General features: G+C 58.7%; 1 protein-coding gene across 1 annotated transcript in view; it reads right to left on the bottom strand.

Annotated features, from left to right (window-relative positions):
* The window catches only part of SHANK1 (SH3 and multiple ankyrin repeat domains 1), a 41,989-nt gene that overhangs the window by 5,759 nt on the left and 12,797 nt on the right, over nucleotides 1–23,433 (bottom strand). Inside the window, 11 exon segments of the mRNA XM_049621682.1 lie at nucleotides 30–939; nucleotides 2,840–2,936; nucleotides 10,017–10,135; nucleotides 10,565–10,633; nucleotides 11,412–11,492; nucleotides 11,769–11,904; nucleotides 12,480–12,599; nucleotides 12,811–12,898; nucleotides 20,612–20,638; nucleotides 21,079–21,154; nucleotides 21,334–21,447. Coding sequence (XP_049477639.1) covers nucleotides 30–939; nucleotides 2,840–2,936; nucleotides 10,017–10,135; nucleotides 10,565–10,633; nucleotides 11,412–11,492; nucleotides 11,769–11,904; nucleotides 12,480–12,599; nucleotides 12,811–12,898; nucleotides 20,612–20,638; nucleotides 21,079–21,154; nucleotides 21,334–21,447 — 1,837 coding nt within the window.

The following is a 23,433-nucleotide window of genomic DNA, read 5'->3' as shown; positions in this document are numbered from 1 at the left end:
CGCCCCCGCCGCCCCCGCCGCCGCCGCCGCCGCCGCCGCCGCCGCCGCCCGCGGCCTCGGGCTGGGTCGGGGGCTCCGCCTCGGTGCTGCTGCCCTGGCTGCTTCGGCCGCTGCTACTGGTGGACGGAGCCTTGATGATGATGGTGGGGATGGGGATGGAGTTCTTCTCTGAGGGCGCGGCCGCGGCGGGCGGCGGCTGCGGGGACGCCGGGGACGTGGGCGAGGGGGCGGGCGGGAGGCCGCCGCCCTTCTGGGGCTCGCCTTCGACCTTGGTCTGCTTGACCAGGGGCCCCTTGCGCCCGCGGCCCGAGCGGGCTGGCACGTACATGGCCGCGCTGGCCGCCCGGGGGGGCAGCTGGAAGTAGCGCAGGGCCGGGGCCTGGGAGGAGCCGATGCCCCCGCCCCCGCCGCCGTGGTGCGACGGGGACGGGGCCCCCGGGGTGGGGCCGGGCCCGCCACCCCGCCAGCCGCGCAGGCTGGGCTGGGGCCCCAGGGCCAGTCGGGGTGGGGGGTCGTCGGGAGAGCCGCCCGTCTCCATCTCCGGGGGATGAGGGGGGTGGGCGTGGTGGTGGTGAGGCTGGGGGGGCGGGGCGTGATGGTGGTGGTGGTGGGGCGGGTGGTGGTGGGCGGGGGGCAGGGGCCCGCCGTGGTACAGGCTCTTCTCACGGCCCCCTACACGCGTGTCGGGAGGGGAGGGCCCATCGAAGGACGCAGGGGAAGAGGAGGGGAGGGGGCCACCCGAACTGGGGTTGAAGGGCCCTCCTCTGGGGGATGGGGTGAGGCGGCCAGAGGAGGAGGGGGCCGGAGGTGTGCTGTAGGGGGGCTCCGGTGGGGACGTGGTGGGCGGCGGAGGGATGTCCTCCGAGCCGGGCACAGACAGGCTGCGGCTGAACTTCATGGCTGGGGGTGCTAGGTAGGGTCTATCATCTTCTGCAGCCCCTGGGAAGACACAAGGGATCCAGGAGAGTGGGGGGAGGGGGTCACAGGGCTACTAAAACTGTAGTCGCAGTGTTAACGAAACCATTAAGAAGGAGAAGAAGAATGATGATAAATACGACGACCCTTCGCAAGCCTACGCTGAGAACCTCACGCAAGGATTAGTCCAGAGCTTCCCCAGGCGCGACAAATGCGCTCGACCACACAGGTTGCGCACGCACGACAGCAACCGGCAGAGGGAGCGAGGGGGTCGGGGCGGGGCGAGATTCAGCTGAACTTCCGCCCCGTGCCAGGAGGGGGCGCCTTTTTCTAACTCGCACGGAGGCACGTTAAGCGCCAGGGGTGGCTGGGGGTGAGCAAAAGTGGCCGGAGGCGAGGGGGAGAGAGGTACCATGTCCGCGCGCGTCGCCGTAGGTTTCTTTTCATGGAGACGCAGAAAGGAAATGCCATTAGCACATCAAACCTGCGATTTCCCAGACGGAACGACTTAGGCTGAGGCTAACGTTTAGCAGGCAGAGCCGCCTTAGAGGTAAGCAGTGCTGGGTGGATTTAGAGGGAGTCGAGATTAGGTACATGATGGGACACAAACGCAAGACTCGCACGGGTGGACTGTGGACGCTAGAAGGAGGAGAAAAGCTAGACCCAGTTAGCAAAAGGCCTCAGAGTGGATGCGGAGAGCAAAGACTTTTGCCTACTCATCACTGCCAGGGCTCAGGCTTTGACCGTGTCCTCACCTCTGACTACTCTCTCTCCCTTGGGGTCATCTCAAGCCGCGTCCTGCATCACTCACTCCGTCTCTGCTGAAGACGCCTGTGTCTGTCCTGGGGCTCAGTCCTCTCCCCTGAGCTCCAGGCTCCTATATCCAAATGCCACATCTACTCGGATGTCCCGCTGGCATCTGAGACTTAGCAGGCCCCCAACTGTACCCCTGATCTCTTCTGACCCCATAGTCTCCCCCATCGGAGCAAATGGTGGCTCAATCCTACCTCAGGACCTTTGTCCCGGCCGTTCCCACTACCTGGAATGCCCTACTGCCTTATACCCACATGGCTCTCCCCTTCATTTCCATGTCTTAAAGATTTTTTTAAATGTTTATTTAATTTAGAGGGAGAGAGTGAGGGGGGCAGAGAGAGGAGGAACGAGGATCCGAAGAAGGCTCCGCACTGTCAGCACAGAGCCTGATGCGTGGCTCCAACTCCCGAACCGTGAAATCATGATGTGAGCCGAAGTCGGATGCTCAACCGACCGAGCCACCCAGGCGCCCTTCATTTCCATGCTTTGGCTCAAACCTGCCTCCCAGAACTCCTGACTTCTCTTATTCTGCTGTTCCTCCTCCCCGCCCCCCAGAGAACTTAACACTGTGAACATACTATATCATTGTCTTGTTTCTTAACCTTATAAGCCAATATCTGTCTTCCCCTGCTGGAAGGAAAACTCCACGAGGACAGGACCTTTTGGTCTGTTTTGTTCACTGCCATGTATCACCAGCAGTCTAGGACATATGGTAGGGGGTCAATAAATATTTGTAGAACGGATGGATGGATGGATGGATGAAGTCAGATATGAGAAGACACCAGGGTCTGTGGTGGGGGCTTCAACCCACTGCATCCAGGCGGGAACAATAAGGTGCCCATTTTCTAGAGGAAGAACCCAAGGCCCAGAGAGGTGAAGCCCCCTGCCCCAGGTCACACAGCTAGGAGGGACAAAAGCCAGGATCCAAACGCAGATTTGCGCAAACAACAAAGCCTGAGCTCTTTGCCCAACTCAACGGAACCGTGGTCACGTGCGGAAGTAGGAAAGAACAATTTCAAAGCCCCATTCATTTCTCCCGTAAACTGTCACCCTCCCCAGCCTCCCCCTCCCCCGCTGGCATCCATTATACCCCCCCTTCTGCGTGACATACCGATAGATTTTTGCCGGAGCATAAGCCCGGGTCCTGGAGGCAGGTAAGAAGGACGTTCATAACTTGGCTGGGAGCGGTGGTGCGGATCGAAGCTTGACTTCGGGGTCGCGGTCGGGGAGGAAAGACAACAGAGAAGGATGAGTCTGGGTGTGAAGTCTCATGGCTTCACCGCACAGCCAGCCCCCATACCTTCTCCAGGCCTCTGCAGGAAGGGTGAGAGGCGTCGAGGAGGCAAAAGGGAATTCTGGCGAAGGGAAGGGTTTTTGAGTTTGGGCAGCGGGGAGAAAGAAAGGAAAAGAAAGCAGATTCTCAGTCCACCCAGATCACCAGTCTGGGTCTTTTCTCCATTCCTGCTGTCAGCCCCTCCCCAAGTCCAAGTCCCCACCGTTCCTTGCCTACATGGGCCGCAGTAGCTTCTTTTGTCATCCTGCTGCCACCCGTGTCCCCACCGCCTCTTTCTGTTCTGCTTTCCATGCAAGAGGCAGAGGGATCTTTCAAAAAGAAATCCAGGTCATGTCATTGCCTTGCTTAAAATCCTACAGCAGCCCCCCGCCCCACCATCAGTTAGGAGGGGATCGGAATCCCCCACTCTGGTCTACAGGGCCGTCTGTGGTAGACACTGTTGGTGTGCACCCAGATCCCCCTGGCTGAGGTGCCGTGACCATCCCCAGCTGCTGTGTCACCTGCCTGGGCTCTCAGCTGCTGCCCCTCGCTCTGAAATATGGCCCTCCTCCAAAGGAGCTGGTGAGCCCAAGTAGTCACGTCCCCCTAGCTCTGGGAGCGGCCTGCAGCCAAGGACTGGCTGACACGGAGGTGCGAGGCAGGCCTGACTCCCTGTGCCATGCACGCTCCAAAGCTCTGGTAGAAATCGGGCTGAAGGGGACTCCAGCGGGGACCGGGTTTGCTGACCTCCACAGCCCATCCTGCCTCCCTCACTCCCTCGCAATTTTCCCCTTAGGATGCTGGAGGTGCAGAAATCCCTATGTCAGGCTTCGACTGTGGGAGACCCAGGTACCCAGGACACTCTGGCCCCACCTGCATCTCCTGCCTCCTTAACTCCGGTCCCACCGTGGCCGCCCGGCCTGCCCCTCCAATGGCCCAAAGCCCATCCCCGCTTTAGAACCCTTGCAAGTCCTGGGTTTTTGTCTCTGCCACGGTTTCCTCCTCATCGCCACACGTTCCTTTCCATCTTCATGTTCTCCACTCAAACGTCCCTCCCAGTCCCTGTCCACTGCGTCTCCCTGTCCTGTTGTCCTTCTGGTGCTTATCCTCGTCTGAAAGGATTTGTTTACTTGCTTACTTTCCGTCTCCCTGCCTAGAATGTCAGCTCCCAGAAGGCGCCACAGGTACAGAATCCGGGGCCCAGGATACCTTCAGGGAAAATAGTTCAATTTCCTTTAAAACCAGAGGTTGGAGGGGGGATGAATAGAATCCAGCCTGGATGATAATATTCATCTTTGCACCAAGACAACCAGACAATACAGATTTTAAGGCTTTTTGTTGGAGGGGGAGGAGCTCGTGAAGGCAAAAATGCCAAAGACCCATGGAAGTCCTAACACAGCCTGTTAGGGTAGCAACTTTGTTGGTCTTGTTCACTTTTGGGTCCCCAGTCCCCAAACAGGACCTGATGTTCTACAAGCCTGTGTCACATGAAGAGTAACTAAATGACAATGAGCCAGCATCAAGCGCTGACTCCCTTCCTTCCGCCGGGTGACCCCATATGTCTCTCTTCTCTGTCTTTGAGACCAAAAGTGCAGAGAAAGGAAACCCTTTTTGGATGAAGTCCCTACCCTTACCTCCCATCGCACTCCCTCCAGCCCCCTTCCTCTAAGTACTCCCCCCCTACCTTTCCTGTGCCTCCGCATATGCTGTTCCCTCTGCCTGAAACATCCTTTCCCCCTGCTCTGCTTGGGGAAACTTGTCATCCTCGTCCCCACCCTGGTCTGGCCTCTCCCTTCCTCTAAACCTACATTGCCCAATACAGTAGCCACCGCCCTTTTGGATGTAAATTTTAATTAATTAAAATAACTTATAATTAAACATTCCTTTCTTCCATTCATGCTGGTCATTTCAAAGGATCCATCGTCACACATGGCTGATGGCTGCCATATGGGACAGCACAGAGGTAGGACAGTTCCTTCAACACAGAAAGCTCTAGACCTTAATAGGGTGCGCCTAAGCTACCCTCTCACTGTGCTCACCACTCCGGATTGAAACTATCTACCTCTGTGTTTCATTCATTCATTCATTCATTCATTCCAGAGGTATTTATTGAGCACCTGATCCATGCCAGGGGCTGTTCTAGATGCTGTAGATGCAGCCATACACAAAATCGACAAAAGTCCCTGCCTTCGTGGAGGGCAGGCAAAATAAATTAGTAACATAACGTGGGTCAGGTGGAGGTATGCCATGGAGGAGAGGGGGACTGTAATTTAAAACAGGGCAGGGGTGCCTCGGTTAAGCGTCCGACTCTTGATTTTGGATCAGGTCATGATCTCGTGGTTCGTGGGTTCAAGCCCTGCATCGGGCTCTGCGCTGACAGCACGGAGCCTGCTTGGGATTCTTTCTCTCCCTCTCTCTCTGCCCCTTCCCCTCTCTCTCTCTCTCTCTTTCTCTCTCTCAAAATAAACAAACTTTAAAAAATGAGATAAAGTACCGCAGTCAAGGAAGGACTTTCTGTGAAGATGTAATTTGAGTAAACCCTAGAGGAAGGGAGCCATGCATACAGCCAGGGGAAGAGTATTGCGGGCAGAGGGAACAGGAAGTGCAAATGTCCTGAGGTAGGAGTGAGTGTGGTGTGCTCAAGGAACCGGCAGGAGGCCGACATGTATGGACTGGGTGAGCAGGGGTGTTGAGGGGTGGGAGAAGAGGTCGGCCAGGTTGTAGAAGGGCGATAATGGACGGGATCTATTAATTTCAGATGTCTCCCTGGAGAGGATTCCTTTTACTACTCTGCACCCACTTATCCCAGTGTAGAGTTATTATAATTATTTGCTTTTTTGTTTATTGTCTGTCTCCCAGGGCAAGGAGACTACCCAATTCCCATTCTACTCTTCTTCCTTGATAAGAAAACCCCAGGGGCGCCTGGGCGGCTCAGTCAGTTAAGCGTCCAACTTTGGCACAGTTCGTAGGTTCAAGCCCCACATCGCGCTCTGTGCTGACAGCTCAGAGCCTGAAGCCTGCTTCAGATTCTCTCCTTCTTTCTCTGCCTGACCCCCCCCCCACCCCGACTTGCACTCTTTCTCTCTCAAAAGTAAATAAAACATTAAAAATTTTTTTTTAAATCTCCCTTAGCACCTATTGAGACTATATTTCCCAGACTCCCTTGCAGCTGAGCGTGGCCATGGAACTGAGGCCTGCACAGATGCACGAGTGGAAGCGTTGCGTGTTTCTTTGGGGAGGTCTCTTCAGAGGTGACCCCAGAAGCAACAATGCGCCCTCTTTTGCCTTTCTGCCTTTCCGTTCTTCCTTGTTCCTGCCATCCAGAAGGCTGGTGCCACAGCTAGCCCGCCAGCCATCTTGGACCGTGAGGTGACCTCATGGTTGGCAAGAAAGCCGGGATGGTGCAGCGGAAAGTGGGAAGGACCCTGGGTCTTCGTGACCACGGCGCCTGCCCCTGGGACTCCTTACTCCAGCCTTCGTCAATATCACAGAGACGGGACTTGCCTTGTCAGCCCCCGCTGTTCCGGGGTTTCTCTTACACGTAGCGGACCCCAATTCTGCCAAATCCACCCCCTGCCCCCAAATGTAAATTCTCTAAGTGGCCTGGATTGGCTTACTCCCGCATCCCCAGGGCTGAGCAGTGGGTCCAGCGTATACCGGGTGCTCAGTAAATGTGTGCAAAATGATGGGGGGGGGGGTGGGGAGCACCCAGTCAGAAAGGATGCAGGGACCACGGGGGGCAGAAGCAGTCCTGGACAGGACACTGAATACAGAGTCCAGGCTGGGGAGGGCAAGCAAGGGATAATGGGGAGGTGGGAAGGAAGGTGAGGGAAGCATCTGGCAGGAAGCATGGGAGTCGGGAGGGGTGGGGGGCAGAGTGACAAAAGGGGGTTCACAATGACAGGGGAGGGGTGCCTTTGTCTGAAGAGAGTGCAGAGTGAAGGGAGAGGCGCCAGATTGGCACACGAACAGAAGACACTTCTAAGTGGAAGAGGAGGGATCAAATAATGGGTTAGCTTGACACAAAAGGGGTCAGCGTGGCAGAGGAGACGCCAGACTGATGGAGAAATCATAATAGGGTCTGAGGAGGCGGTTGGGCTGACTGCCTGAGGGGCACACTGACTCAAGGTGGGACAGGCTGACCTCCAACGATGAACGCGGAGCGTCCCCTCCCGCGCAGCGGGGGCAGCCAATCAGAGTGCCCGGGTGCGCGTGACGTCACCGGCTGCGGGCAGACTCCTCCCCAGCGACTCAGCCAGAGGTCCAGCCCTCCTCCTGTGCCACCTCGTGGGCCGGTGGTGGGTCTGGGGCCTCAAGGGCAGAGTGCGTGCCCAGGCTGGAGGCTGAAGATGGGCTGAGAAACGAGTGCCACGGAGACAGCCCCTGAAAGGGGTGACGGGGGAGAGAGCGGAGGGAGAGACAGACGGAGAGACAGAGACAGGCAAAGGCAGACAGATGGGGAGAAAGAGACAGAGATGGGGATTCAGAGCCGGGGGTTGGGGGAGGGCAGGAGGGGAAATGAGACAGCGATGGCAAGAGAGAGTGCCCCAACAAAGCAGGAAGAGAGGCAGTCCTGAGAGGCCCTGAGACGGGGAGGGCCAGGCAGGCCCCAGGAGGCAAAGAGTCAGAGAATGGGACCAAAAGGGTACGGTCACAATAATCAGGGGGAAAACTGAGTCCAGAGAAAGGCTGAAACTGGCACCCAGACAGAGACTGGGCAGAAGGGGGGGGGGACAGTAGTGGGATGACCCCTTGGAGTCAGTGACCAGGCAAGAGAGAGAGCAGCTGAGATAGCCAAAGCCTCACAGAGGGGAGGACAGATGGATGGACAGCAGAACCCTAGGAGGAGACAGCCCAAGAGGCACCTCGACCGACCTACGGTGGACCTGCCTGGGGTCTGCACCCCCACTGTTGGCATCGGCAGGTCCCTCAGTACCACCCCCTCCCCACCTTATTGGCCCACGTCTGGGCCCATCTGGGGGATGTCTCTGGAGCTCAGATGGTGAATTCTGTGAGGGCTGGGATCTTGTCTGGCCGTAACCACGGTTCACACGGGGAGGGGCTGGCATGCTGGCTGGCTGGCACTTGGTGGATAAGCCACGAGTTTGTTGTGTAAACGAAAACGGGACTCGCCCTCTGTGTATTTTGGAGACTCTGCACCTGAGATGCCGTTGTAGGATCTCTGGGGGGCACGTACAAGGCTCACTGGTAAGTCGTTGTGGGGTCTCCAGTTTATTTTATGGCCTAAGTGGGCTCAGCGTCTATTGAGAGCCTGCTGTGCTAGGAGCTGATCTCGTTCAATCCTCAGAAAGACCCACAAGATTGGCTTCAGCCCCACTGTACGGAGCGGGAAACTGAGATGCAGAGAGATGGAGTAGTGTGGTCCAAGTAACACAGGAAGTCAGAGGAGGTCAGGGTTGGAAGGCAGGTCTGCCTGGCTTGACTGCTTGTGCACTTCTGTGCTGACCTTCGGGGGAGGGATGGAGGCAACAAACGGAGCTGGTCTTGGCCAGACCCGTGACTGTATCCCCAATAGAAATCACAGATATTTCCATATCCCATCACATGGTTGCAGATTTCTTGAAATAGTGTTTATGCTCCTCATGACTTTTACGTTAGAGGAGTTAAGATCCATCACGAGGTCTTGGTGGCTAATGTGTTGACAAAAAGGCACCAATATTACTGTATCACAAGTTTTGCTTTTACTGTGTGTGTGTGTGTGTGTGTGTGTGTGTTTAAGTAAGCTCTAGGCCCAACGTGGGGCTTGAACTCGTGACCCTGAGATCAAGAATTGCACGCTCGACTGACTGAGCCAGCCAGGCGCCCCACGAATTTTGCTTTTCAAAATATTTTGAGGGGCCCCCGGGTGGCTCAGTCGGTTAAGCGTCCAACTCTTGGTTTCGGCTCAGGTCATGATCTCACGGTTCGTAAGTTCAAGCCCCGCGTTGGGCTCTGCGCGGACAGTGCAGAGCCTGCTTGGGATCCTCTCTCTCTGTCCCTCCTTCTGCCCCTCTCCCGCCTCTCAAAATAAATAAACGAACTTAAAAAAAATATTTTGATAACTGTAGTATCAGTGTAATTGGCTTCTTTTGTTTCCTTATGTATTTTATGTTTATAAGCATTATTCTGAGGACTATCCCAGCCTTCCAAGGGGGATCCATGGTCCCCCAAAAGCCAGAGAATCTGGTTTTAGAGTAAATAGCCCCTTGGCCACCGAGTGGTGGGTGCAGCCTATTGGAAGAGGGGTTCAGAGGTCAGGGTCAGAGGGCAGGGCCTGAGCACAGAAAAGTAGGAAGCGCTGAGAGAGGAAGGGTGGTGTGTGACCTTTGGAGGAGAGGCTGGAGGGTGGGAAGAGGCACCAGCAGGGCTGGTGGCCCCATGAAGGGGCCCGGCCCAATGACAAGCCTGCCACGGAGGGACCAGCAGGCCCACCAGAAGAGTCAGGGCCATGGATCCAGTTGAAATACTGCCTCCCTCTCTGAGCCTCAGTTTCCCCTCTGGAAATGAGCTAATAACCGATCCTACAAACGAATGAGATAACCCATGTGAAATGTAGTGTCCAAAATATGATCAATGCCCACGACACTCTGTCACAGGGAAAAGCAGAGCGGAGACAGAGCTAATAATTAATATTTGAATAACCCCCACTTGTTGAGCACCTATTATCGTGTGCTGGGCCTCTGCCAGGGACTGCCATCCAGGACATCGTTTTGCCTTCCCTGAGACTCTTGAAGTGGGACAGAGATGGAGGAGAGAGTGTGAGGAGCAGGGGGTGAGGGAACAGGAAGCAAGATTTAGGAGGAGAATCAGGAAAAGGATGGGCAGGGAGGAAAGGAAGCCCCCAGAATGGGGAGAAAGGAAGGGACCCAGGAAGCGCGGTGCCCCTCCTGGATCGACGGTAAACACAGTGGGGTCAGGAAGGGTTTGCAAGGAGCAGGACAGAGGTGCCAGGTTGGCGTGTGCACCCCCAGCCTCTTCACCACTACGCCCCCATCCCCCAGTGCAGGCAGCTTACCTCGGTGGCAAAGAAGCCTTTGGGCCGGTGTTTGCCCAGCGACGCAAGGCCACCAGGTCCAGGACTCTCGCTTGCACTGATGGTCTGCTGAGCTGCCGCCAAAATTTCATCCAGTTTGTCTAAGGGGAGGCGGAAGAGGCAGTGCAATGAAGCTTGCTTTGGCCTCACCAGAGACGGAGCTGCCGGGAGTCCAGACAACGTTTTGTGTGGACCAGAAAAGGGCACCCATCCCCATGGACACAGTCTCCAGCCCAGAAGCCAGGGCCCAGCGGTGGGAAGAGGTGAGGGCAGCAAATAGGACAATCGTCCTAGGAGGGAAGGTGGAGGGGTGGGGGTGGGGCAAGAAGAAGTTGAGGGAGAGGCTGCGGACAGAAGTGGGAGCTCATACTTGATGGCTGGGGCAAGGTTGGGTGTGAGGTGATCGGCTCAGCTCGGAGATGGCCAAAGGGTGCACAGGCGGGAGAAGGGTCGGAATGGCTCCTGCACCCCAGGGGGCGTGGGGTCAGGGGTCCTGGGCAGCCCGGGGAGCCCGGGGTGGGCCATCTTACTGAGAGCCATCTGATACACGGTCCGCTTTTTCTCCATGCTGGGCACCGGCGGAGGCTGCTGCTCGTACTCTGTGGGCAAAGGATGCGGATGAAGTCCAGGGGCGCCCCGAGGGACGGGGCGGAGCGGGCTCGGCCAGTGGGCGTGGCCAGCGGCTGCGACCAGCGGGCGTGCGCAAGCGCGAGTGGGGCAGTGAAGGGCCCGGGTCGGGGAGGGGCGAGTCCGCCGGCGGGATGGGGACGGGGGGGCCCCCCCGCCAGTCCTGTGCCCACTCACCACTCTTCTTCTTCCAGGGGGAGACTAGCCCGGGGGAGAGGCAGTAGAGGAGCCAAGAGTTAGGACTTCAGGGGGAGGCGAGGGGCCCCCTCTCTGGAACACCCTCCTCCCTCAGGGTAGGGGTGGTCAGCTGCCCGATCTGCCCCCTGTCAGGGGAAACGGGACCCCCCAGGTCCACTCGGCCCTGTCTGGGGAGGGGCTGGCCTTCCTTTCTGTCGGGGGAGGGTGGGGAAGCTGGTGGAGGAAGAGATAGAGAATGGGGGTGGGCGTGAGGTGGGGCAGGTGGAGAGACGCCAGAAAGGAAATAGGGACCCGTAGGGAGGGACGTGCAGACCCAGAGAGAGACTCGACAGAGAAACAGATATAAGAGGACAGAGGAAAGTCGACTCTCAGACGCCCCTTCCCAGCGACACACACGCAGGCCACAGAGAGTCTGACCCATGGACTGGGGGACAGGTTGAGGACGAGGACCCCTGGTCACTAACAACACTAACAAACTCAAGGTCTGGTTCAGCCCCCCTTCTGCCCCTCTCCCTCCCCAGCGCCTGGACCCCAGCAGCCCCACAGGCTCACCCATCTCCTCCAGCTCTGAGGTCATGGACTTGGAACGAAGAGAGATGGCTGGGGGCGGGAGCCGCTTAGCCTGCTGGGGTGCTGGAAGGTGATGGCGGGGGCGAGGCATCAGTACCATGGACAGAAGGCCCGTGACCCCTACCACCACCACCAGTGCTCCCGGATACCAGAGACAGCTGCCACCAGCATGCTGAGCCCTCCCCGTGTCAGTTTCTCCCCAGAAGGGTCACAAACAAGCAGCCCTGGGGAAGGGAAGGCCAGTGGTGGGGACCATTAAGCCATTAGGGCTTCTGAGGACCTTAGTCTGGTGGCAGTGGGGTGCCCAGGTCTGGCCACGCAAATGAGGAGGAGAAGCACCTTTCTTATGGACAGCCTCATCCATGTCCGGGTGCCTGGTGACCATCACCACCTTGACCATCAGCGTGTTGCCCCCTTGGCGGATCATGTTCACCACCTGTCGGTGGCCGACCTTCACCACATTCTGCCCGTTCACCTGTGGCACAGATGCCCCCAAACCACACAGAGTAGGTGAGGCGAGGGATGCTTTCAGCTTCAGAGTCCCTAGCTGAGTGACCTCCTGCTTTGCCCGCTTTACAGCATTGTTGGTCATTCCTCCCTCCCCTTGACCCTCCCCCCCACCCCTTCCCCTTACAAGGCCCTAATTTTCCTGGCCCCAGGGTTAAGGGGCTGGGCTCACCCGATTCACCTTTCTCTCCCTCCTTGTCCCCCCCCCCTTGCAATGTGTGTGTGTGTGTGTGTGTGTGTGTGCGCGCGCGCGCGCGCGCGTGCACCAGGGGACAGCTCTGTTTTCTTTTGAGATGCTTCAGAGAGGCCTTCAGAAGGAACCCCTGGAGAAAGAGGAGGCTGGCTGGGGTGCGGGCTGGGGGGCTGGGAGGCCTGGTGCAAAAAGAGTCTACATTTGGGCAGCCAGATCCTGGTGTGAATCAGGAGGGGCCTGGGGATTCGTCGCCAGGGTTCCTGGCGTGGGGGAGGGGGAAGCAGTATCTGTGCAAGGTGTGCTGAGGCTGGCACTTGGGAAGGCCCCTGGGGCCGGGGGTCAGGACTCACCTCGATGAGGAAGTCTCCCATCCGCAGTCCAGCTCGCCATGCCACGCCACCCTCATCCACGGACTCCAGATACTGCAGCGCCGGGAAGGCCGGGGTGGGGGTGAACTCCTCGATGGGGGTCTGCGCTGCAGATGGGGAGGAGCCGGCGGGGTCGGAGGGGAGGGGGTGGAGAGGCCGAGCAGGGGATGGGGCTCAGACCCAAGTCACAGAGGCCTCATCGTAGCTGAAGGACCGGCACCCTGGGGTGGGGTGGTGGGTGGGCTGGGGTCCCTTCCCCTGTCCATCCCCCTGGGTCAGAGAGCCCTTCTCCCATCTCCTCCCCGGCCGGCACTCACCCTTGGCCCCCCCGGAGCACGAACCCAAACCCCTCACTGTCCTTCTTCTGCAGCAAGACTGTCTTCTCCTTAATGATGTAATCGCTGGCGAGGGGGGTGGGGTGGGGGGGGTGGAGAAGGGATTATGAGACACGGAGTCTGTGCTCCATCAGCAACCCGGTGACCTGAGCCCCTGCTCCAGAACCATTCATCCCCCCCCCCCCCGCCCTCCGAGGATCTTCCTCACCCACTCCGCTAGTGTTTGCTTGCAGCAGCCCTGACAGGCCTCCCCCTCAGAGCCCGGGCTGCTTGCTCTCCCACTCAGCCTTTCCTCATTCATCCATCCATGCCTCCATCCACCCATCCATTCAGCAAGCGGCTACCAAGCCCACTGTGTGCCGGCACAGCGTGAGGGACAGGGAGGTAAGCCGCCGGATCACCAGACAGCCCGCTTTGAGCTCCTGCTAGCCACTTCCTGTCGGTGACCTTGAGCCCAAGACTTTAACCTTTTGGGCCTCAGTTTCCTTGTCTACGATGTGAGACAATAAAAGGCCCTACCAGACGAGGTCGCTGTGGGGGTCCAGTACCAAAATAGTTAAGAAGCACAGTGCCGGGCACATAGTCATCATGCTGGGTAGGATTCTTTCAATGCCTTTGGTCGAGTTACTAGGCCCAGAGGACACGTGTACTTCCATGATACCCCTCCCAACTCCTTGACTATATATATCCTACAGTAACACCTCCCCAGGTACCCAGGCACATTGTATCATCGCTTATTCAGCATGGTGCAATATGGTGGCTGCTACATGTATGTGGCTATTTATACGCAAAGTGATTAAAAATTAAATTGAGAGGGGACCTGGGTGGTTCAGGAGGTTAAGCTTCTGACTCTTGATTTCGGCTCAGCTCACGATCTCACGGTCCGGGAGATCGAGCCCCCACATTAGGCTCCGCACTGACCGTGTGGAGCCTGCCTGGTATTCTCTCTCCCTCTCTGCCCCTACCCCCCGCTCGCGCCCTCCCTCTCTCCAAATAAATAAAAAAACACTTAAACAAATTTAAAAATAGATAAAGATCAAACAGGGAAATTCAGTTCCTCAGTCTCACTGGCCACGTTTCAAAGTGCCCAGTAGCCACATGTGGCCAATGGTTACCATGCGGGACAGTGCAGATACAGAGCATTTCTATCACTGGAGAAAGTTCTAGCGCACAGCAGTGACTTCTCTGTTCCCTGGTCTACCTCAAATGCGTCTCCTTCACGCGCTGGATAGATTCCAGTAAAATGCAAATGCAAACGACCCGTGAATACGCGGATAGTCCCCTACCGCCACCAAAGCCTGTCAGCACATTTAGGTAATGGTCACGTACCCAGGAGAGTTCAATGAAACCCAAACATATTCCACGAATCTCAACCCCTGCCTGGGCTCGCTCAGATAACAGCCCCAAAGCCTTGACATCACCACTGCGCGCCTCAAGATGACATATCCATTCCGTTCCAGGAACCCCAGTATACAGCGGAAATACCCAAGCACCCTGATCCAGCCCCGCTCCCCTCGGCAGCCCCAGGAACACCCTCAGTCCGCCAGAACGCACACCCCGCTGCACCCCGGGCGGCCTGTGGTCACGTCTGAGACCCTTCCAGCACAGACGCAGACCCCTCAGTATATCCCAATAATATCCACCAGCCCTAACACACTCCAGCAATAAGCGTGCTCCCCGCGCACTTTAATCACCGAGTCTCACGGATTCGGCAAAACAGCCCTCCACGCATACTCCAGTAGGTTTCGGTAACACCCCCACACATCCCAGTATGCTCCAATAATAACTCCCCCTCACTTGGATCTCAGTATATTCCCATAACCCGCCCCCTGAACACATCCCAGCACACGCCAATAATACCCACTGTGCTCCTACTGTATTTCGGCACCGTCCCCCGCCACACCGGCAGCCCTGTGCGCTCTCGTGACCCCACGACCTCCGCTGTCGCTGCCACATCCATACATCTGGACCACAGAGACAGCGTTCTGCACATGCATGTGCACACGCAGACACGCCTAGCAACCGCTCTCGCTCCAAGTTCACCACGGTCCATTAAACGCGCCACACCCTACCTATCAGGTCTCCTTGATCTTCTCTTCAAGCCAGGGATAGGTCGCCCTTGTAGCAGGGTGGAAGGGGTGTGGGAAGAGCGGAGGGACGGGGTTTCGGAGGAGTGAGGGAGGAGAGGGGAAGAGACGGGAGGCAGAAGGAAGGGGCCGAGGCCAAGGCCCACAGAAATTGGTTCAGAGGTCGGGGCTCCCTTGCTCTCTGGGACGCCCACCGCCGTCCCTGCCCGACAGATTCCACGGAGCCCTTCTGCCCTTGCTACGTCCATATCCGCTCCGGATCTCCAGGTCCCCAGCAGCCACCAGTGCCCATCCTTCATCCCTCGCTGGCAGCCGTTTCTCCTTCCGTTCCTGCTACCAACCCCTACATCTCCCACACCTCTCCCCGGCCCCTGGCATCCCTCTTTTACCCCCACGTTATCCTCCCACTCCAGACATAAGCCTTCCTCAAACCCCCCAGCCCCCAATGTGATTCAATAAAACTCCCATATCCATCATATCCCAGGAAGAAACACTGGCCATGTGCAAGTCAGTATCTGAAACCCTTCACAGCTAAATAACTCAAGTGTCTCTCACAGCCAGCCTCTGAGGTAGGCATAAGTGCTATTTCCACTTTATGGGTAAGGAAAGAGCGGCACAGAAAGGTCAAATAACTTGCCTAAGGTCACGCGGTGAGTAATCTTCAAAAACACAGAAGGAAACACCTGGGTAAATGCAGGTATAACATCCCCCACTCGACTGCACTCAAATACCTCTACACACATACATCTGCCCCAAATTGGCCATGAGCTTCCCCCCCCCGCCCCCATTCAGTGCCTGAAACGTATCCCAGGCTATGCCAGTAGCACGGCAATGAGTGACATTCAGTGACCCATTGCTGAATGCCAGATGCCGTTGCGTGCATTTTACATTTATTTATTCACATTGCCTCACAACACCCCTGGGAGGGGGTGGCTGTTACTGTTCCCATTTTATCAACGAGGAAACTGAGGCACGGGGAAGTACATGCTCGAGACCACACCAGCTGGAAAAGGGTCAGAGCCAAGATCTGAATTCCTCACAGGCAACCCATACACCCCAGCGATGTCCAAACCCCCTCAGATCGTCACAACGCCACCTCTGTCCCTCCCTCTCAAGCGTCCCCATCCGGTATGTGCTCCTTTCTGTCCCCACTCCCGTGACTTTCTCACCCAGTCTCCGGCCACCGTGATGTTTCCCCCATGCCACCGCGTCCTCCTCCAGCCTTCCAACTGTCCTGTTGCCCCGACAGTTTCCCTCAGCTCAATGTCCCCCATCCTCGGCTCCTGTGGGTGCCCCTTCACCCCTCTGCACCTCGCCCCCTGCTCCTCCACGCCATCTGAAAGCTCCACGTTGTCCCAGCCCCCCCTCATTAGCTCTCGCTTCTGTCAGCCCTCATCACACGCCACGGGGCCACCCCTCCACCTCGACTTGGCCTCTGCACACCTGCCAGCCCCTTCCCCAAAGGGTCCTCCGCAGACCTCCGGGACCTCCCTCCCCCTCCCTTGGCCTCACCCTTCCCAGGTCTTCTCACGCTTCAGTAGGCAACCCCACCGTGTCCCCTACAGCACCCCAGGTCCCTCCCATACTCCCGAGTCCCCCGCATTCTCATCCGTGGAAGCCTCTTCCCACTTCTGCACCCTCAACTCACTTCCTCACACACCCTTCCGCCTCCTGGTACTTGCAGCTGCATTTCATTTATATTCCCTGCATCCTCTCCGTGCTCTCCCTGTGCCGCCTTGGATCCCCACCCCCAAACCCTCCTCACAGATCCTGCCTTTCCCTCTTCACCCCGTTTCCCCACACACCCCACGCACCCTCTCTGCTCCAGCACCCCTGTTCCCCCCAACTTCAGGGTCCCCCACTCTCCCCTGTTCCATTCTCCTCGGCCACCCTCCGACGGAGACCCCCTGCCCCCACCCCTGCCCCAGTACTCGCTACCCACGCGAAGCCCCATCCGCGCTCCTACTGCTGACTGACTACCTGCCCTGCAGGAGCACGCACAATGCTCCCCCCCAGGCCATCCCTCGGCCACCCCAGAGTGGCCTCTGGAGCCCAGCGGCCAGCTCTTGTTCTCCGGATCCCACACACAGAGACCGCAGCAGCATCCACTCCCCCCACCCCCACCCCAGAGGTGCCTCTCACAGACCCAGGATCCCACAGCCCAGAGCTTGCTGCCGTACAAGGCACCCCCTCGGGTACTGGGCCCCTCCCCATGTCCCCGGCTCCAAGCGTCTCTCCATGGCCTGCACAGAGGCCCCCCGCGCGGGGAAGCAGCCCCTTCCCGTGCTGAGAAGTAGCACACACAAGCAGATGCAGCTCCCCGGTGCAGAAGCCCGGCCGGAAGCCCGGCCGGGGCTCAGCACACCTGCCCCACACAGGCACAGACCCCCGGGAGGCAGGGAGAGGGGCACATGGGGACAGAGACACATGGAGAGTGTAGAAAAGGGGGGCCTGTGGGGGAGGGGACAGGCCTGGCATGAGAGGGGAGGTATTGGGAAACACAGCCGCAGTCCCTGGGACAGGCCCACTCCATCACACACACACACACACACACACACACACAGTCCCCAGACAGCTTCTCTATCGCTCCAAATTGCACACAGAGACAGACACCGTCAAGCAGGGACACACAGATGAACACAGCTGTGGTGGGGGGCTGGGAGCCCACCATCTCTCCATCTCTCTCTCTCACTCTCTCTTTCTCTCTCACACACACACATACACACACGCGTGCGCACACGGCTGCAGGCAGTCACACACGCACGCACATCGACACAGCCACACTGACACATGCACAGTCGCACAGTGACACGCAGCGGAAAAAGAGGAGGGGAGGGGAGGGGAGGCCGGGGGTGGGATGTGTGTGTGATGGGGGGGATGACTGTGAATGGGAGAGAGGGGTATGAATGGGGGGACTTGCCAACTCTGCAAAGGGGTGTGGGGAGATGGGGATCAGAGGAATAGGGGCCTGGAATGTAGGCGCCTGAGGGGGAGCGCTCCACAGAATGGGGGCGGTGAGGGGGGCAGGAAGAGGTAGTGGGTTCGAAATCCCCGAGTGGGGTCCGTTTGGAGGGTCTGACTGGGGGCAAGACTGTGGAGGAAGAGACAAGGGGGACTGGAAGGGCTGGAAGGGGGCTGAGGAATGTATGCGTGTGTGTGGTGGGGGGGCTCGGGGAGAGAGGCCCAGGGACGGGGATGGGAGAAGGATTGAGAAGAGGGGTCCAAAACGGTTTATCACTGAGAGAAGGTGAGGGGAGAGGGGCTGGAAGAGGGGCGGCTTGGGGGGGGGCGGGGAGGAGTCCCAAGGCTGGGGGATTAGCGGCGGGGGGGGGGGGGGGGGGGGCAGGACGGGCCGGGGGGGGGGGGCCCGGCCCGCAGGGGAGAAAAGGGGCGGCGCGCTTCGTTACCTGTAGATGTACCAGACGCTGCGCCGCCGGGGCCCCAGGGCCGGCCAGCTGGAGGAGAGCGCGGGGGGCGGCTGCGGCAGGGAGCCCCCACCGGGGCCTCCCCCGAGACCCCCGCCGCCGCCGACCGCAGACAAAGCCATCGCCGCCGCGGCCCCGGCCCCGGCCCCGGTCCCGGTGCCGGCCGCCCCCGCCGCCGCCGCCGCCGCCGCGTCCCCGTCCCCGCTCGGCCGAACCCCCGTGTCCGGGCCCCCAGGCCCCGCCTCATGCTGACCCGCGCCGGGAGGGGGGAGGGGGAGGGGGCGCGCACCCTCCCGCGGGAGGGAGGGCAGGGCCGGGGGCTCACATGCCGGGGGGCGCGGGGGCGCGGGGCGCGGGGTCGGGCCGCGGCGGGAGCGCGAGGACCGCGGACGGCGCCGGCTTCAGCACCGCGGACAGCTCCGGAGGCGGGCGCCGGGCGCGAGGCTTTAACCCCTTGGCGTCCTGCGCCGGGCGGCGGAGGGGGCCGGGCAGGGGGGGAGGGGGCCGGGAGGGGAACGCGGGGGCCCCCTTGGCGGGAGAAGGGGGAGGGGCGAGGCGCGGGGGGGGAGGAGAAGGGGGAGGCACTTCCGGTCTGGGCCCCCCCCCTAACCCCCCCCCCCCTCCAGGGCCCTCCCGCGCAGGTGCAGAGCGAGGGAGAGCGGAGAGAGACGCACAACACCATACAAGATGCCTCGCGACCGCGTGCGGGGACGCGCCAACAGAGCCCCACTTCCCAGGCAGGGATACCACGGTGAGAGAGGCCCCAGGAGGGGACACACAGCCCCCTCCCCCGCCCCCCATCGCAGACCGACGCATAACGCACCCCAACACAGTGTGGAAGGGCCAGGAAGGGAAGGCTAGAAACATTGAGACTGGGCCCCAGAGCAGTGAGAGACGCCCCTCCCCCAAAGAAGCTCAGGAGAGGGACATACACACACCAGAGCTCACTCAAGAGAGGAGAGACCGTAGGCTCCCAAGGAGAGGAGAGAGGGTGGCACAGGCCAGGACCTTACAGTTCCAGCAGGGATGCAGGGCACACAACACAGGCAGGGCCACCTCAGACAGGGTCAGGGAGAGCAGCGGGGAGGCGGAAGGGGAAGAGCCTCAGACACACCACACAGAGCAGCACATGCCAGTGGGCACAAAGAGGAGAGAAGGGGAGGGAATGAAGTTGACAGGACAGAGCTAGGGAAAGGAGAAGGAAGAAGCTGAGGGTAAGAGGGGCCACCCCCCCCCCATCCAGCTGGTAGAGCAAGCGACTCCCAGACCAAGGCCAAGGAGAGACCCAGAGAGACACTGTCAGAGACAGGAGGCAGAGGCTGATAGGGAGATTTGGGGTTGGGGGACCTCGATACTCACCCGGTGCCCAGAGCCAGAGACGTGCCAGGTGAACACACACAATGGTCAAGCGCCTCAGACACTCCGGGCGCAGGGTGGCACCCCAGCCCCACCCTCTCTCCCCATCTTGTCCCCCCCTTCCCCCCCTGCCCGTCCCCACTGGCCAGAACACAGACACATAGGTTTGGACACATTTAATGGAAGGATGCTACAAACAAGGAGACCCTTCCCTGGATGGGGGGAGTGGTGGGGGAGGGTGTCATCTTTCAGACGCCCAATTATGACCATCCCTCCCCCACAGTCTTGCCCTTCTGGAAGCCCAAGGCCTGGAATCCTCCCCTCTTCTGCCCTCCCCTCCCCCAATGCCCCAGGTCCTCAATTCCAGATCAATCGGACAGATGCAAATGCATGCACACGATTTTATGGGCTGACACGCACGCACAGTGACATGCAGAGAAAGAGACAGAGACGTGTGCAGAAACCCACCTGTCCGTACAAGGTAAGCAGACACACTGACATCCCCGGAAACACTTGCCCTCGTTCTCAGACACACAGATTCAGGGAAACACAGATGTGCAGAGGCAGCCGCACGATTAGCCTCAATCGTGTGCCCGTAAATGAAAGCCACAAAGCACCCATCTACACAGACTGGGACAGATCCTTTCACCGTCATGGGCATGTATATACACAGGGCTATACGTCTAGGGGCCTCTTGAGCCACCCATGCACACAGACACGTGTCATGCGCACCTACAGAGACACATGGGCAAGAACACACTCGGAGAATCCGTACAAGGACGCTCGCCTGTGTAAGATGTTCACGCACAGGGAAACCAACTCTGGTCGTGCACACACAAGTCCATACATCCCCAGGCACCCCTTTCTTCCCATTCCTGACCCCGTGCCCCCCCCTTCCCCTCCCCTCTCACCTCCCTGGGCCAATCCCATCCATCAAGCTTCTGAAGCAAGTCAGCCAGCAGCCAGGGAGGGGAAAGGTGTCAGTGTGCCCGTCTCTCCACCCCCCCCCCTCCTGGCCCAGCTCTGCCCGCCCCCCTCCCCACGCCGGTGCGAGGCATGGGATGTACACACCTGTGCTGCACATAAAGATGGGGCACATGAAGGAGACAAAGGCCTCCAGCCAGCCACACACACGAGCTTCCCCATCCTCAGCTGTCCACCCCACTGGTCTCAGGCTACCCCAAAACTGGGCAGTCTCAGTGGCTGCCCAGGATGGTTTGGGACTGGGCTTGTGGTCTGAAGCTACCTCTGCCTTCTCCCACCTCTGGATCAAACTTTAGAGGGAGCAGGAAGGAGGCTTAGAGGTGGTGGAAATATTTAAAGGTGGAATATGAAGGGAGCTTGGGGTGAGGGGCACCCGAGGGTGTAGGACATTTACCTTGGGGCATCAAAGCTGTCGTAGGAGCCCACGGTATAATGCCGGAAGAGTCTCTTTGCCTTGTCACTGCGGCTTTCTGCAGGGGGACAAGGGACGACCTTGGACCCTCGCTCTGGAAACCATGAGCCCACCCCTGGGGGTCCTGGCCCAAGCTGTCCCATCTACCTCCCAGTGCCCCACCCCCATCGGGAGGGGGAAAGGAAGGGACATGAGAACTCTAGGATGCATTGGGGACAACTGGCAAGTCTTCGTTACCTTGCTTTCCCTCCTGGGAGCGGTTTGCCACCTCTTCCAGGCAGTCAGAGGGGAACCAGCCAATGCGACCTTTGACCTGGCCTTCCCAGAAGCCTCCTTCCCCGATGCTAAGCACTGGATGGGGAGCAGGGACACAGAAACATTTCCACGTTTCCATGTTGCCCCCCACCCCCAACGTACCCGATGCACAGCCTTTCCACAGTGCCCGGCGCCTAGCACAGGGCCTGGCCCAAGAGCATCCTTAAAAAATGCCCAAGGAAGGGATGAGGGAGCTGGCGGGGGGAACCAAACCATATCGCTCCTGCTTTCTAGCTTCTGAATCCAATGGGGACATGAGGATGCACTGGAAAAAGGGCTGGGTCTGGTGACATGGTCCTCACGGGTTATGGACACATTCACAAAGAGCCCTCATCTCCCCTGGTAGCCAGGGACAGCTTGATTGTTCTGTAATTTTCCTAAACCCTCCTAGACTCCCTAAACCCTTTGGCATTCTTATCAGTGCCCTCTGCCACCGGCCGCCGTCTCCTTGCCACTCAAACCTCTGTCATTTGCTCCCAGACCCTTCCCTCTGCCTCTCTTTGCTTCCCCTGGCTCCGGAAGGGAGGAGAGATTGGAATCCCCTCTTTCTCTCCGCCACCTGTACCTGACAGCCCTTTCCTGCCGGCCTCATCTCTTAGCCATAGAACACGTGTCCTGACTACCTGCTCGGCGTCTGCTGTGGCCGTGCCGGGTGCTGAAATGCAAAGCTGGGCATCAGGGACAGCTAATGGTTATCGAATTCTCACTCGTGGCCAGAGCCCTAAGAAGGGACACTTTTACTCTCCCCATTTTACCGATGGGGAATCTGAGGCTCAGGGAGCCCAGGTCATTTGCTCTGTCTCCACTCGTCCCTTCACATACTTCCCTCACTCACTCCTTGCACCTACCTGGGGAGGCAACAACTGATTTCCCATTTTACAGACACGAACGCACAAGAGCCCCCTGCCCAGAGATGGCGTAAGCCACACTAGGATTGGGCTGGGGCCATCTGATGCTTTCCCCCGGCTTAAACACTGCCACCCTCGGAGGGGGAATCTGGGGAAACCAAATCGAGGAGACACTCAAGGTCATGGAAGAGAGCGGGAGATGGGGTGACGAGGGGTCTGGGTTCTTGGCTAGCTCTCCAGTGACCGGCTGGGTGGTCATGGAATCAATTGTTCGGTCACTGAACAAATATTTTATTTAGTGCTGGTCGTGAGTCAGGCCCCAGGCTAGACGCCGGGTAGAGGGCTCATGGACACAACAAATGTGATTCTTGCCTTCATGGATCTTCCCTGCTGGCAGCTGTTAGAGGCGTAGCTCCGTAAGTGACTGCGTGATTGAAAATTAAGGTCAGCACTTTAGGGGAAAAGGACAGGGTTTCCGAAGAAAGGCCACATGGGGGTATATAAAGTCGAGGTGCAAAGGGCAAAGAGGTGCCAGGATGATGTCCCAGGGGACATGCGATGCAGACTGAGACCGGAAGGATCCTAGGAGGAGAAGAAGCAAAGAGAGGAAGGGGAGGTTTTCCTGGCAGAAGGAACGGGTGTGTGCAAAGAGCCTGGTGTGGAAAGGGGCTTGGGCATTCGAGGAATGGAGAGAACAATGAAGTCTCTGGTGCCCTGTGGGTGGAGGAAAGAGACCGGATGGGGGGGAGGGGCTTGCAGGCCGGGCTAAGGCACTGAGGGCCAAGGGAGCCTGCTACCTCATCGGGCTGTGGAGGAGCTCAGGGGCACTGTGGATTTGGCCCCCTGTGAAGCAATTCAGTGTCTTCAAGGAAGTGGAAGGATACAAAAACAGGGCCGTGTACAGAAGTACTGGGCTCGAATTTCAGAAAGAAACACGGAAGATACAGCGCATAGAAGGCATGGAAGTTGTCTCCCCTCTGACCTTAGCTTCCCTTTCTTCTTTCAAACTGTCTCAAAGCACAGACCTGACCCTCTGCGCATGAGTATGCGCGCGCGCGCGCGCACACACACACACACACACACACACACACACTTCCAGGCACCTGCTTCTGGAGGCACTGCCCCCACAGTTAGCCCCTGCATCTGGCCATCCATTCAAGCGCTCATTCACTCA

Source organism: Panthera uncia (genome assembly GCF_023721935.1).
Source record: "Panthera uncia isolate 11264 chromosome E2 unlocalized genomic scaffold, Puncia_PCG_1.0 HiC_scaffold_19, whole genome shotgun sequence".
Taxonomy (NCBI): Eukaryota; Metazoa; Chordata; class Mammalia; order Carnivora; family Felidae; genus Panthera; species Panthera uncia.
The sequence above is the reverse complement of the archived record's forward strand: the minus strand, read 5'-3'. Positions and strand labels throughout refer to the sequence as shown.